The 14,603-nt window shown below is 33.5% G+C and overlaps 1 protein-coding gene across 2 annotated transcripts in view; it reads right to left on the minus strand.

Moving 5' to 3' along the window:
- Window positions 1–14,603, minus strand: part of LOC115451094 (ATP-binding cassette sub-family G member 1) — an 86,915-nt gene that overhangs the window by 71,219 nt on the left and 1,093 nt on the right. The window contains exon 1 of one of the 2 annotated variants that reach the window (XM_037446969.1): window positions 379–397. The exons of the other annotated variant lie outside the window; for it this stretch is intronic. Coding sequence (XP_037302866.1) covers window positions 379–381 — 3 coding nt within the window. The 5' untranslated portion in view covers window positions 382–397. Of the gene's footprint in view, window positions 1–378; window positions 398–14,603 lie in introns of those variants that run through there. 2 annotated transcript variants of the gene reach the window in all.

The raw sequence follows: 14,603 nt of genomic DNA on the forward strand, positions 1-14,603 counted from the left end.
TAACACTATAAATCGCTAAAATCTTTTAAGAACTTTTGTAGAAGGAAAAGGTTTTTACGTGGGCGAAGCCTCGGTCGACACCTATATTTAATAGTTGTCACCTTTCGCTTGAAGCCTGGCAGTGGTTAACAAAAAGTGTAGCGATCAACATGCGGCTGTTTGAAGTTGCAATGACGACTATCAGAGCTGCTCTAAAAATTAAAAATATATATCTAAACACACCAAGTACGTGGTAATAATAGCGAAAATTCAAGCGTACATATAATTGCAGGGTCCAATAGATTGCAGGTTCCGATTCCAACAGGCCTACACAGCTGTGTCGACTGTCGAGGAGTAATCATCTCTCGCCAGTCGACATTCTGTTGGACGTCCACTTACCATCAGTGCAGTGGGATCACTTTGCCGTGCCTGAAGATAAAATATTTTTAGTAATTTATAAATGTAACAATATTTGGAATGAAATTTACTTTGTCTTCAAGCATAGTCCCTTCAGCCTTGTTCGCTACGAAACATGTGGCATTCAACCTACCAGCATTGAAGCGACTTTGTAAAATTAAAACTTTGATATTAATTTAAAACATTAATTAAAAGTGTATACAAAGTTTTTATTTCTTCATCCACGACATTAATGTGTGAACAATGTATTTCCTAGGTTTAATTTGTTGCGCTACAATTCAACACGTGCAAGTTATAATTGCTAGATGCACATCTGCAAATACATGTTATAAAAAAATAATAACATGTTTGTATGAAGTTTAGTATTATAATGATTGTAAGGGTCTGTTCACGTGATTTTTATAAAAAAAAATTACATTATTTTTGTTGCATAATATAGACTATAATTTTATTTAAATCACTTTGTCTCTGGTGGTTAAGGAAGGTCGGAACTATTCCATCCATATTTCATAGAGCTTAAATTTCTGTGATGTGATAGATACGGAGTTGTTAGATTATATAGAGCGGACATTGCGAAGATTGTCATACAATAATTTTGCGGTCATGCGATGGTTATTCAGTCTACCATGAAATAGCAAAACGCCAATATAGAATCGTACTAATATTATAAATGCGCAAGTTTGTGAGGATGGATATATGTTTGTTCCTCTTTCACGAAAAAACTACTGAACGGATTTGGTTGAAACTTTACTGTAATATTGGTTATACATCAGAATAACACATAGGCTACAATTTATAATGATTTTGTGTAATTTGGTCATAATATAACGATAAATATCAAGTAAGTCGGAAAAAAAATATTCCGGGAAACTCATTCACGCGGGCGAAGCCGCGAGCAAAGGCTAGTACTTCATATTTTTTTCTTATCGTGATTTGCACGTTTTAAATGTCCATTTTAGCATATTTTCTATAAATATATTTTATATGGATAAATGTCTAAAGACGCTGTGACATCTTGTCACGCGGACATTTCAAATAAGACAACGACTTATTACCAATAGGTAATAAATTTTGTAGCACTTTGGTTCTGAAGCCCGCTCTATAACTATACTCTTTAATGGCTTTAGATAAATACGAACCTTTTAAACTATAAGGCACATTCCCAATTAGGGTTTATTTAAGTCGAAATCTCACACAAAGTTGCCCGACCTCCAGTATTCTATATGTAGTACTAGCGACCCGCCCCGGCTTCGCACGGGTGCAGTGCTGACTATTTAATGGATGTTATTATTATACATATAAACCTTCCTCTTGAATCACTCTATCTATTAAAAAATACCGCATCAAAATCCGTTGCGTAGTTTTAAAGATTTAAGCACACATAGGGACAGAGAAAGCGACTTTGTTTTATACTATGTAGTGATACTGAGATTGTGAGATTTCATAATCAAGATACGTGTATGTATGCATAACGCAATAATTTGACAACGGTATTTTGCATTTTAATTTCTATGATTCAATCTTGATAGATGTATATCAGAAATAATATATATATACGTTTTATTTTTTCGACACATCTGTTGCGATAATATGCATTAATATTAATACAGTGAATCTGTTAATTATGGATCAAAAACAAGAAGTTTCACAAATCATTGTCTTCATACTATATGCATTCCAATACTATGAGTAGCCGCTCGTAACTTTAAGATGTATTATAAGCTCCTGTAACTGTATTTAAAGATACTGATCATTTTTTTTATCGCTTTGAATGAGACGAGCTTGCCTTTCGTCTGATGGTAAGCGATACGATCGCCCATAAACAGTAGAAACACCATCCAACATTTTTACTTACAAAGTATTATTTGGTATTCCATTGCGCTCGCCATCATGAGACATGATAGGTTAAGTGTTATAATGTCCAGTAGTTACACTGGCTACAATGTCCTTCAAACCGGAACACAACAGTGACTTCACACTTTTGCTTGGCGGCAGAAATAGACATTGCGGTGGTACCTAGGCTTACTCTTCTAAATAAGAGATCTACCAACAGTTACGTTTCGACGGATATCAATGACATTTTATAGAGCAACTTAAATGTGAAAAAAATGTCGCTCAAGTCCAGTTAGATTACATTAACGGTACAAAATCTTATCAGTCAACATTAATGTTATTAACCTACTAAATCATTGTGTCAAAATATTTTCACCGTAAAAAATCCTACATTGTTTAAAAATTCGAATGTCAAATAAATAAAGGTCGCGTAACACTTATTGTGTTCGTTTTAACACGGTTTTATTTATGGCAGTGAAAATGTCTAAGCAGAGTTTATTGCACTCGGGTCATAGGTATTTACGTTTATGAGATGTAGTGTCTATGATATACGTGTTCGATGTGACATTGTCTACGCCCCAATTCTTTTTTTGAATTTTTTAAACTTGTGAATATGTTCAAAGCAAAAATATGCTGTGACCCCTTTGTATCATGACATTGTATACGTCCCATTTTTGTTTTGAATTTTGGAACTTTTAAATATGTTTAAAACAAAAAATACGCTGCAATGCACTTATATGCTTTTATTTGGTTAATAAGTTATTCTATTAAAAATTTAATTTAACATTTTTTTAAAATATGTATTTGTGTCCTTATTTTTTTACTACCATTGCTTTGTAATGCCAGACAGTAATTTAAAAAATAAACTCTGAAGCAATTATTGTAAACATTGCTCAAAACACTCCTTAGCAAGATGGCAGCAATCAAAAGCAAACGTTACGTCACACTTTCCGGTAAATTAAATAAACATTTCGTGTAGACACAGCTCGAGATGTTGGCAATGCGATGTTACTTTCCAATATATATCTGAGTGACCACTAACGTCTACAAACTTATATTATAAATATTGCAATGAATCACGAAGTTAGTAAATACGTTTGTGTGTTTGGATGTTTGTTAGAAATTAACTCAGAATCCGCTAGACGGATTTGAATAAAATTTTGCATACGGGTAGGCGATATTCCGTATTAGCATATTATAGGAGACGACGAAGCCCTACCCCGCATAAGTACAAAATGAGACTTCTTTGCCGGGCAGTCTTTTACTCGAACAAAACCCTTTTATCCGACTACGACGAAAAAAGGAAGGGTAATGATTTTAACACACTATATACGTATGTATTTATACACTCTATCGTGACTATTTATAGTTTTATAGTAAGATTTATAGTTTAAAAATCGATTACGAAATTGATACTATATGGCACGTCATGGTAGGGTGATGATGATGATTCAATTCTTTGCAGGCTATAAATTACTCTTTTACTAAAGAATACTAATAAACTTCTTTTTGTCTCTCCTTTGATACCAGTTTTACTTTAATGATCAGTGTCTAATTAAATTATAAGAATCACTAATAGTGTTTTTTTTTTTCAAATTCTATCAATGATTACTACACGACGCTATTTACATGTAAATTAATATTCTATTAGACATATATGTGTGTGCGCGCTATTTTTAGTATCGCGTTTTATGTAGAAAAAACTTTTTGTTAAAAAAACATTTAGGCGTCAATTACTAAAAAACTTCGCACATAAAACTAATTGAAATATACGGTTATAGAATCCAATTAAAACATTTTTGTGTGTAGCTTTCTTAATGGATCTTAATTTGATAAATTAAAGAAACATATTGTTGAAAATACTTCTTAATAACTTCTGCTCGCGGCCAAGCCCGCATGAGAAATTTTCCGGCATAAAAGGCCCACATTATATCTTCCCGGGATAAAACACAGCCTACTCAGAAGTCAGGAGTAATGTCGTCTATAAGTGAAAATCACAATAATATGCAATAATAAGCCTTATAAAACAGTTGATAACCATGTTGCAATTAGAAGAAAATATGCAACAACGATTCATGAAGGCCATTGCAATAAAAACAATTAGATCTAGATTGTTGAGGGAAGATATTTAGAATCCAATAACACGATCATCATAAATAAAATGTGGGATTCACTTAAGTATTTATAAATCAGTACTCTTTCCGGCTACACCTGCTTAAAGATTTTTTTCGGTGTAAAAAACCCCTTCTATAATTTTCCGGGATAAAAAAAAAGAGCGCATATATTAATCCGAGACTTCGGCTATCTATGTGTCAAATTTCATGAAAATTCGTTCTGTAATTACGGAATTATCTTCCAATGAACAATCGAACATCCAACCTCCTCAACTTTCGCAATCATTTTGTAAAATATTGTGATTAACTCATAATAAAACCCACGAGCAGGAAATAAAGACAAGGAAAAGTTACAAAGCTTGTTTCCTTGTGTTAAAGGTGTTATAAATTTACCTTTATCATATCACGGAAAAATTACGAACTTACCACTTCAGCGCATGGAACAGAACGCATAATCGAAGTGTTACATTACCATAATGTTCGCATTGAACTGACCGACGCACGGCCATTGCCGCGCGTTGCTATTTAATGTCTTTTGCTCTTGCATAAAACGTTAATAAACTAAAGTGCATTTTTATTATAAATACAAAAAAATTACAGGATTTCGAATGTTCTGGAATAAACACTAATCTAAACAGTTAAATTTGGAATATAACAGAAAGGAACAAAAAATAAAGAAATATTTATTGCTGGCATTAAAACACAAAAAAAAAAATACAATTAAAAACAAATACCAGCAACGGAACTTCTTATTCAGCCAGATGCTAAAACAAACGCGTTGCGATTCGGGGCACTTAGATTTTGCGTAAATCGGTAACGATCTTAACAAGCACTCAGACTTTGTCTAAAATTTTCGCAAACATACATTATGAGTTGTTTACGATAAAATGGACTCCTAGCTATAACTCTGCGGTAGATAACAGTATGATACTGACCTAGACCAGCTTTTTAAATGGTCGACTTTCATTACAATCACTGCACTATTCCAGTCACTCATCAATTGCTTGACATACTTTCGCATTAAAACAAAACAATGCGCATGAGTTGGCAAATAGACGCTTTTTGTTCGTTATATTTTGACAGATTAATTTATTTTAATGCTGGTTTTATAGTCTTCTAATTGTAGATTTGTATTTTAATATTTACAACTAGAGCGATGATTTTAATATAGCAAATCTTACTGTTTATTATTTCATAGGTACCTAGGTCTTCCTTCGTATAGTTTTTGGTGTCATATGAAATATTAAATAACTTATGATGTGTCCAACTTTACCGATTTACCTCAAAAGATTACTTCATAAATTAGTGGGTCTTAATTTTTTCTTTAAAAACGAAAATATTACCCATAATATTATGTATTTTAGTAAATAAAGATATTAAACATTACATTTTCTAGACGCCTATGGTTTTATTTTTTTTCTGAAATACAGCTTACCCCTACGCCTAGTGGGAAATGCAATGGTCTGTCGAAAGAAGTCTGCATGTTCAAAACCCAATTTATTTATTAATTTATTGTAGTGGGCTCTATGGTGAAGGTAAACATCTTAAAGAAACCTACATACCTTTTTTTTTTTTTTTTTGGTTTCGCGGAGAAAGTCCCTTATTACTACCGCCCAGCCTTCATGGGGGGCGACTGAGCGGTTATGCTGGGGTAACCGTGCCTTACGGCCCGGCGTTGAGCCGCCAGGATTTGATGACGACCTTCGGGCGACCGCCGGGCCGAGTCCCTAACCCTATATACAGCTAACCTATGCACGGCCTACCAGCTAAAACTCCGCGGTGGCCCTCTTCGGCGCATTAGGGACGACTGCGGGCTTCCTCTGACGGAAGTGTCTAAGTATTCGTCCGCAGCCGCCCCTGCGCGGTGCCGCCTTGCGGCCCGTCTCCAATGGGGGGGGGGGGGCTCAGAAGCCTCCGCGCACCGAAGGACGCCCTCGGCGTCTACGGCAGCATGAGGCCAACTACACGCTGCCGTCCATCCCGGGGGTCAACCGAAACATGTGCAAAATTGCACAAAAATGCACTAGGGCGGACAGCCCCCTGCTGCCCGCCGACGACCCCCTTCGTGGCCCCTATTTGTCGCCTCTTACGACAGGCCGGGGATACCGTGGTGGAATTCTCCAAACGCCCCCATTCTACAGGGCGGGAAACCTACATACCTGAGGTCCCTCCACAGAAATAGGCAGTATATAATACAGGACTCGTATTATTATAATTTTATAAGAAAAATACGAAGGCACACAGAATTATGTAATATATTGCCATGAATTAATATTATAATTCATCGCATGCATGTTGTAAATACGTAGACTGACATGTTGCACATGGCAAGGCTGCGGTCGCGCTGCTGCACACTACAACTTCGCTTTACTCGCAACAATTTTCATAGAAACCTGTACTTAATGTCGCTTGCGGCGTGCATCTCCAGTCTACCGTTCGTCTCAGACATCTAAGTGTCAATGACTTGCAGTTTTAAAATTAACGGGCACCTAGACCGCTATAATCAAAATTGGTAAATGCTTGAGCGAAAGCACTTGACGCCATAGTAATGCGTTTCTATCATCGTTAATGCTAACGTTATGTATGAAAATGAAATATCCTAGCGATAGACATATCAATAAGATATATTATTCCTATATAATTTTTTTTAACAATGTTAACGATTGTAGAAGGCGTCTTAGTTACAGGTCCTAATACATTTTAAAACACATTGTACAGCGGGCTTCATACGTACTGCAAATAGTCCTACTGTATTTAAAAAAAAAGTAGCGTAAGGTCGGGTCCCTTTTCCGCCTACGGGGGCTAATCCGTCTTTTTGCAATTACGGGCGTTCTAATCAAAGGACAGATTTATAGGTGGGTTAGGCTAATAGAGGATTTTTGTGGGTTTTATCTATACGGCTGCCTAAACGAGGTTATTCAGAACTGTGTCTACAGAAATTTTCAAAATTTTACCTCCAATCAAAATTGAATACGACACGTAAAACGAATTTATACAGGGTCACTTTGACATTGCATTACTAAATGTAACCACTTATTTGTCTGCTTGGAAATAGCACTTTATAATAAGTTACTAGAGTCGTAGATGTAAAATAAAAAAGTGAAAATTTCGAACAAAATAAATATTAATAAAAAATAATTTTAATTCTACGCGCCCTAATGCCCTTCAGACAACAGCAACATCATACTTTCAGTCAGAAATACACCCACGTACACGCCATATTCGCATTCAACTACAAAATGATAAAATAATCAGAAAACTAAAACCAGGATTTTTGGTAAAAATATTCGTTATTAACAATGACGTTTTACAATATACAATAAAAACATCTTAGGTTATTAATGGATAATTTTTGGCACAATGTCAATAAAGGTGCAGACGAGTATGTGGTTTCATTTAGTAACGCAATGCCAAAATGACCCTGTAAACCCAATTTTTAAGCGAATCTAAATTAGGTAGTCATCAATTAGTATACAAAACTATTACAATTTATTCTTACTGGGTGGTCTAAACAATTCCTCGAATAGTCAAATATATACAAATAGCTTGTATTACCATACAATCAGTTTGGGTTGGTTCTAATGACATTGTAAGAATGTAGCTCGTGTTTGCTTTTCCAAATTGCTGAATATTTCTGTTGCCTTAGAACATAAAGGTTTTACCGGATTGTTATTAGAGCAACTAGTAACAAATGTTTACAAATTACTTAAAATCCGGCCCACAAAGTAATTAAATACATTGAAAACTTTTGTTTATCGGTGGAATGTGGTGGACTTGGCTAATCCCTCTCAGCAGTAGAGGAGGTCCGTACCCATAAGTGCCCAGCAGTGAGACTGTTTATAATAGTATTCGTATAATTCATGATGATCTTGAAATGATTAATCACCATGGACTCACATTTTACTTACTATTGGACAATGCTTAAAAGTAACATAATAGACGTCCATCATCATGAGATGAATATGAATGGTGCCACATTGGTTGTTATATTAGTACGTCTCTGCCCAACCCTTCAGGATAATGGCGTTATGTTATAATATAACTAAAACAGTTGGCACGAAGTGCTAAATTCTGATGTGCGTGACAGATAAATACTGCATGTGTATATCTACTGTTACATCCGGACATGTTGACCTACTATTCGTTTCCTTTGAACGTTATTTCAAACCAATTCTGTCATAGAAAATTCATAGAATAACAATAATTTCATAGAAGATTGATAGAAACATAATTATTTAATAAAATATTCAGAGAACAATAATAACGTCGACTTATCTAACACTATAAAAATCCTTTGCAAAAAATATACATAAATCATATTTCGAACACTAATGAATTCTAATCTATAGATAATTACATTAATGACTTGAAATATCACACGGCTAAATTAATAGGTTATAAATAAAAAAATGTGATATTAATTTTTAGTCTGTGTTAAAATATTCTTTATTGGACTGCTAGTAGCGTATTTAGAGTGTTAAATATATGTAGACCTCGACGACCTAGAAATTGGACTTTATGCCTTTGAAAATAAATACAGGATTTCAAGCACATTGTACACTCAGCCACAATAGTAAATGACCAAATTCAAAATTTTAAAATGCTTCTATGCATTCTTACACATTCATTCTATACATTGATTTCATTTTTTTTTATTTATCTTAAAAAAGTAAACCTTTTCGAACTTTATTTTACTAAACAAAAAACGATAGGTGATAGGAGCAGTAAAGTTTCAAGGCGATTTACAAATTTGAAGTCCTAGCTATTTATTCGAGTGACTACATTGTATGTATAGTGCAGAGGCATTATTTTTACAATATCTTTTAGTTTTTTTTCGGTACTACGTTATAATGATTGCGTATTATAGCAATCCGGGCATTTGGCCCTCATTTTATTGTGAGTAGTCGTATTCAGACTTTTTTGGCTGACTGTACAAAGACTGACCTTTCCTTTTTCCAACGCTTCATGCCTGACGTCAATACTCTTATCAATTCGCAGTAGAAAACCCCGGCTTCTTACCTCGTCTTACTAATATAAATGCGAATGAATGGATATTTGTTAGAAGTACTTAACACAGAAACCGCTGAATGGATATAAATAAAAGAACTAAAAAAATATCACAGGATATTTTTAACCGATTTAAAAAAAGAGGTTCTTAATTGGCTGTATTTTTTATGTTTTTTGCCTCGGAACATTTGACTTGGTATACCAATTTTGATGATACTTGTTTGCACTACAACAAAAAAAAATTAAAAAGATTAAATTCTCGCTATAAATTTTCCCGGAATAGAAAGTAGCCTATAACCTTTCCAGGGCCTTAAACTCCATACCAAATTTTAAAAAAATCCGTTCAGTAGATTTTAAGAAAATCAATATCATACAGACAGGCAGTAAACTGGACTTTCTTTTATAATATATATCGATATAAAGATCGCAATACATGATATACTTAATAAAAGATATTAAATATCGTAAATTTAGATGTCCAGCTACCTCTTGACCCTAGATCTTAGACCGAACATCAACTTACGAGTATAACCAGTTAAGTCAAACGTCATAATTTTTATAAGTATTCAAAATATTAAAATTGTATTATTATTGCTCTTTAGATTTAACAGCAATTTATTACTTCCTTGTTATCAAAAAAATATAGTTAATATTATAAATATTAACTATATTTTTATTATGAATATTAATTATTATAATGCATACATTTGAAGCACAAAAAATCATTGTCGCAGTTATCTATATTTTGGTGATGATAGGATATAATTTATGTCCACCAGGATAGCAACCGCCGTACACAAGGTTTTAAAACCCGCCATAGTGGCTCACGTGTGTCGCGTTCCGGGATCAGCCTGTGTATATCCGGTTCCAACAGGCCGGCACAATTGTGTCGACTACCGAGGGGTAATCATCTCTCATCAGTCGACATTCTATTGGACTCCACTGCACTTACCGTCAAGTACAGTGGGGTCACTTTGTCGCGCTCGTATAAAAAAATACATGTTATAAGTACATAATTTAGATGATTCATGCAACATGTTACACTTTTCGCTGTATTACTTAATACAAGAGTAGCACAAAGTAGTCGTCGGAGGCTATTCGATATTCCATTAATCTAGTGATTTGAAATGATTTAATGATTTATTTATATGAATCCGTTAAATGTTATACATTATTTAGATTCCGTCAATATTAACTCAATATTAATTCGGAAATCAGTTCTCACCAGAGAAGAACGGGCAAAACTCTGGTGTTACTCTTTTCAAAATCAGTTTAAGTTATAGACTACAGTACATATTTTGATTCCGTTGATGAGTATTAAGTAAAAGAAACAAAAAACGATACAATCAGTGTGTTCACGTGTTATCTTAATAAAGTTGACCTCCGCCAATGTCAGAATACGCACACAACGTAACAGCAAAGACAACAATATCATTGTTGTGTAAAAGCCGAATTAAATTTAATCTACGTTATTATCAATTTGATTGTCTATGCTCTCACGTTAATTGTCATCTTGTCATTTCTGTTTCCGAATAAATAAGTTTCGCGGGGGATTTCATCGATATATACTTATTAATTAATACGAGAAGGTCGAGTTTTTGATTACCTGATTTTTTAGTCTATTTTTGTTTTGTCTGCTATTATTACACGTTATTTACAAATCAACGATAAATAAACGGTGGCAGCATAATATAAAAGAAGTTTCGCAGTATTAACAATTGTCGGCCTTTATAATTTAGTAAATAGCCCTGATAAAAAAATAAATAAACTACAATCATGTAGTGTTAACGTGTAGTGGTACCAAAGTAACCTATTCTAACCCAGTCTCTTAAAAAAAACTTAATCATGCTGTAAAAAAACTCACTATAGCTTCTAAAAAATCTCATAAACCGAATAAAAATGTGTTTCAACCATAGCAATTAAAAACTATAATTTGATTTGATTACTAAGCGAAGCTTATTGTATTAATTTTGTAAAAAACATATTACAGCAAAAAAATGCTACAAAAAATCTTTTACTATTACGATACTGTGAAATCATTAGTGAATTACAATTACAATTTTATTTATTCCCACATTTGGAAGTAGGTGTGTATGTTTATAGAACAAAGGGAAGACGAAGTATATAAATACATATTACAAAATGATATTTTTTAGAACTTAGTTATGCGAGCAATTCGAATAGTTAGTGAGTCATGAGATAAAAACACGGAAAGATTTAAGAATTGATTTACTGCTATAGAATCTATATTAATATAATTTACAATATGGATATGCAAATGTATCCAGTCACAAAATTATTTCTTCGTTTTTGCATAAACGTGGTTTACTCGTGGGTACGCTTTATTGGTAATGTAATGGAAAGTTTATACATTTTTAATTGGTTAGCAAAAAAGACTGGAGTCGATAGTCGATACTGTAATTAGAAATATATGAGCAGTAGATGAAGCAGAATCAAACAGAAAACGGTTTGCGATTTAAAACATAATTAGACAACTCAGCCACCATTCTATCTCGTCTCTCAATAATTTTAATTGATCTACTTCTCATAAGATCGCGTTTCGTTCACTAAATAAATCTGTTTGCTGTGTACGAAAAAGATTTAATATATTCCATTAGTTTTAATATGCCTCTGCTACACACTAAACATAATTCTTCATAGCTATACCTTATTTTTTAGAAGTCGAGCACTATCCGCATCAGGAAAGCGATTAGACCTTCGAAACAACATTACGAGTCACGGAATTATGGATTTTGATTACATGGTTTGGCGCCAAGAGAAAAAAGGAATGGCGCCGTCTGATGATAGCTAATCATAATATAGGTTTGCGTGAGACGTTTTTGCGACTACTGTACTAAAATATATGGTAGAACTGATACCAGAGTAGTTGTCTGTTCACTAATAGTACCTGACGTGTAAATCTGTCGAGCAGATTTACTCAGCGTGCCAAATAGAAAGTAAATGAAAATTAAAAAGTTCTCGCGGAAATATATTGCGTAACAGCTTCTACATTGCTTTCTGGTGGTGGGGTATTATATCCGATCAGATAACACCGTACACAAGTGTTAAAACCCGCATTAGTGGCCCACGTAAGTGTGTCGCGTTCCGGGATCAGCCTGTGTATATCGGGTTCTAACAGGCCGACAAAATTGTGTCGGCTGCCGAGGGGTAATCATCTCTCATCAGTCGTCATTTTATTAGACTCCACTCCACTTACTATCACTTGCAGCGGGGTCACATTGTCATGCCGGTATAAAAAAGCGTTTTTACAAACCACTACATATCAAAAATTCTATACACATGCAACTCGCTGCAAGTCTTAAAAGCTTCAAAATTTGCATAATTTAGCTTGCGTGACTTCACGGTAAAAATTGCTGAGGGAATATAACTACTGCGAGTTTTCTGGCTAATCCAAAAACCAGGTTAAATGATACGACAGTAAATATACGCAACATTTACTCGAAGAAGATTACCCTTAGGGCCAGTGGCGAATGGATTTTTTGCGAAAGGGAAACAACATATAAATAATGCAATAATAGATGCAATTTTTAAAATGATAATAATATTTAACATAAATTACGAAAGGGAAGACGGCAGGAATCGTGTTGTATGGACTCTTCGACTGCTTAGGGCCCTTGATTATTGGAATATACCTACATATTTATCTACTTTTTATCAAATTACTTTTTCCCTGAATTTGGTAGGTCGTTGTACTTATATTGTATGGTTTGTAGCGAAGTGATGTTTCGCGGTCTACGGATCAGGTCAAAGGTGAGTATAAACAGTTTTATCTATATCTATGGAGAGTATGTTTAGAAGTCTTTGTTCTCTTTGCCAGCTGTCACGAATTACATCGTTCATCTGTTTCTTTTCTGAATTTTAGTTGTCAATAGGTTCAAATACTTATAAGTAGTCTAGACTCTACGGACGATAGCACGGCATATAAATATATATAATTAACTGAATTAAAAAAAGGTGGAGGTGGTAGACCACAGAACTCTGACACTTATGAACCAATTTGGAAAAATCTTTCGTCTTTCGAAAGAATATCTCATAGATTTTTTTAAATCGCTTTATTAGTTTGGTATTGAAACTAAAGTAACTAGGATAATTATGTCATCCAAGTAAACGAAATTCAGAATTTTGCTTTATTGTGAAGTTTTTGATTATTATTATTTCTGCTTATTGGAATGAAACAGAATTTAGATTATATTACTAACATACTTTACTACCTACTATGTCAACTCTGATAACATCAATATAAACCTAATTGGTTTCTCGATGTTATCGACTAACAAAATACCATTGTAACTTTATCAAGCTTGTTAAATGTTAAATAAATAAATAAATTTGATCTAGTGCTTTGTACACAAGTTCACATTTAGGGCACGTATAACATAATTTTTTTATACTAAAAAAAAATTAAGAATAAAAACAAAACTTTTAAGTCGATAAATATTAAAAATTGATCGACCAATTAAATGTCTCTAATTGTTTGATATTTAGAAGCCATGCTTTGAGTATAAAATATCCTGTAGTAATAAGTTCAACAATCTTATGCAAATTAAGAATTTCTTGGATTATCTAACACAGGATTTCCATCTCATTCTATTGTTACATGATATCATGTAATCTGCATTTATTTGTATATTTTAGGCGTGGGCATAACAACTTGGAAGATTAGTGATACATCTATTTTTGCAACAGCTTATAAAAAAATTGTTATTAAAATGTAAACAGATTCGCAAAATTATTTAAAATTAATATTTTCGATTGATTTATATTGTTATTGTATTATTAGTTAATTTATTTCGCCTAAAATGCCAAAAGCTATACTCGGCATTTCGATCAGTAGTTCATATAAAAAAATACGTAAATAACACGATCTTCTACGTATTACGTCTTAGATTCGTGCATAAATGAATTTAATGGTACCTTTCGTTTACTTCCCGCCATCCTCTTATGCTGAAAAATATTGTTTTATTATATATAATAATTATACGGAGTATAATATTTAGTGATGAAAGTACCGAAGAAAGAAATTATATTGGTTGAAAGTTAATAAAAAATAATATGTACATGCATATAACATATCTATATATATAAAAATGAATCCCTATTTCCCTTGGTCACGCCATCACGCGTGAACGGCTGGACCGATTTCATTTTTTGTTGTTGTTTGTTATTGTCAGGAGAAGGTTCTTATGAAAGAAAAAAATCAGAAAATTTAAGAAAACTTAAAGAAAATATTAA

Source organism: Manduca sexta, unplaced genomic scaffold (assembly GCF_014839805.1).
Source record: "Manduca sexta isolate Smith_Timp_Sample1 unplaced genomic scaffold, JHU_Msex_v1.0 HiC_scaffold_46, whole genome shotgun sequence".
Classification (NCBI taxonomy): Eukaryota; Metazoa; Arthropoda; class Insecta; order Lepidoptera; family Sphingidae; genus Manduca; species Manduca sexta.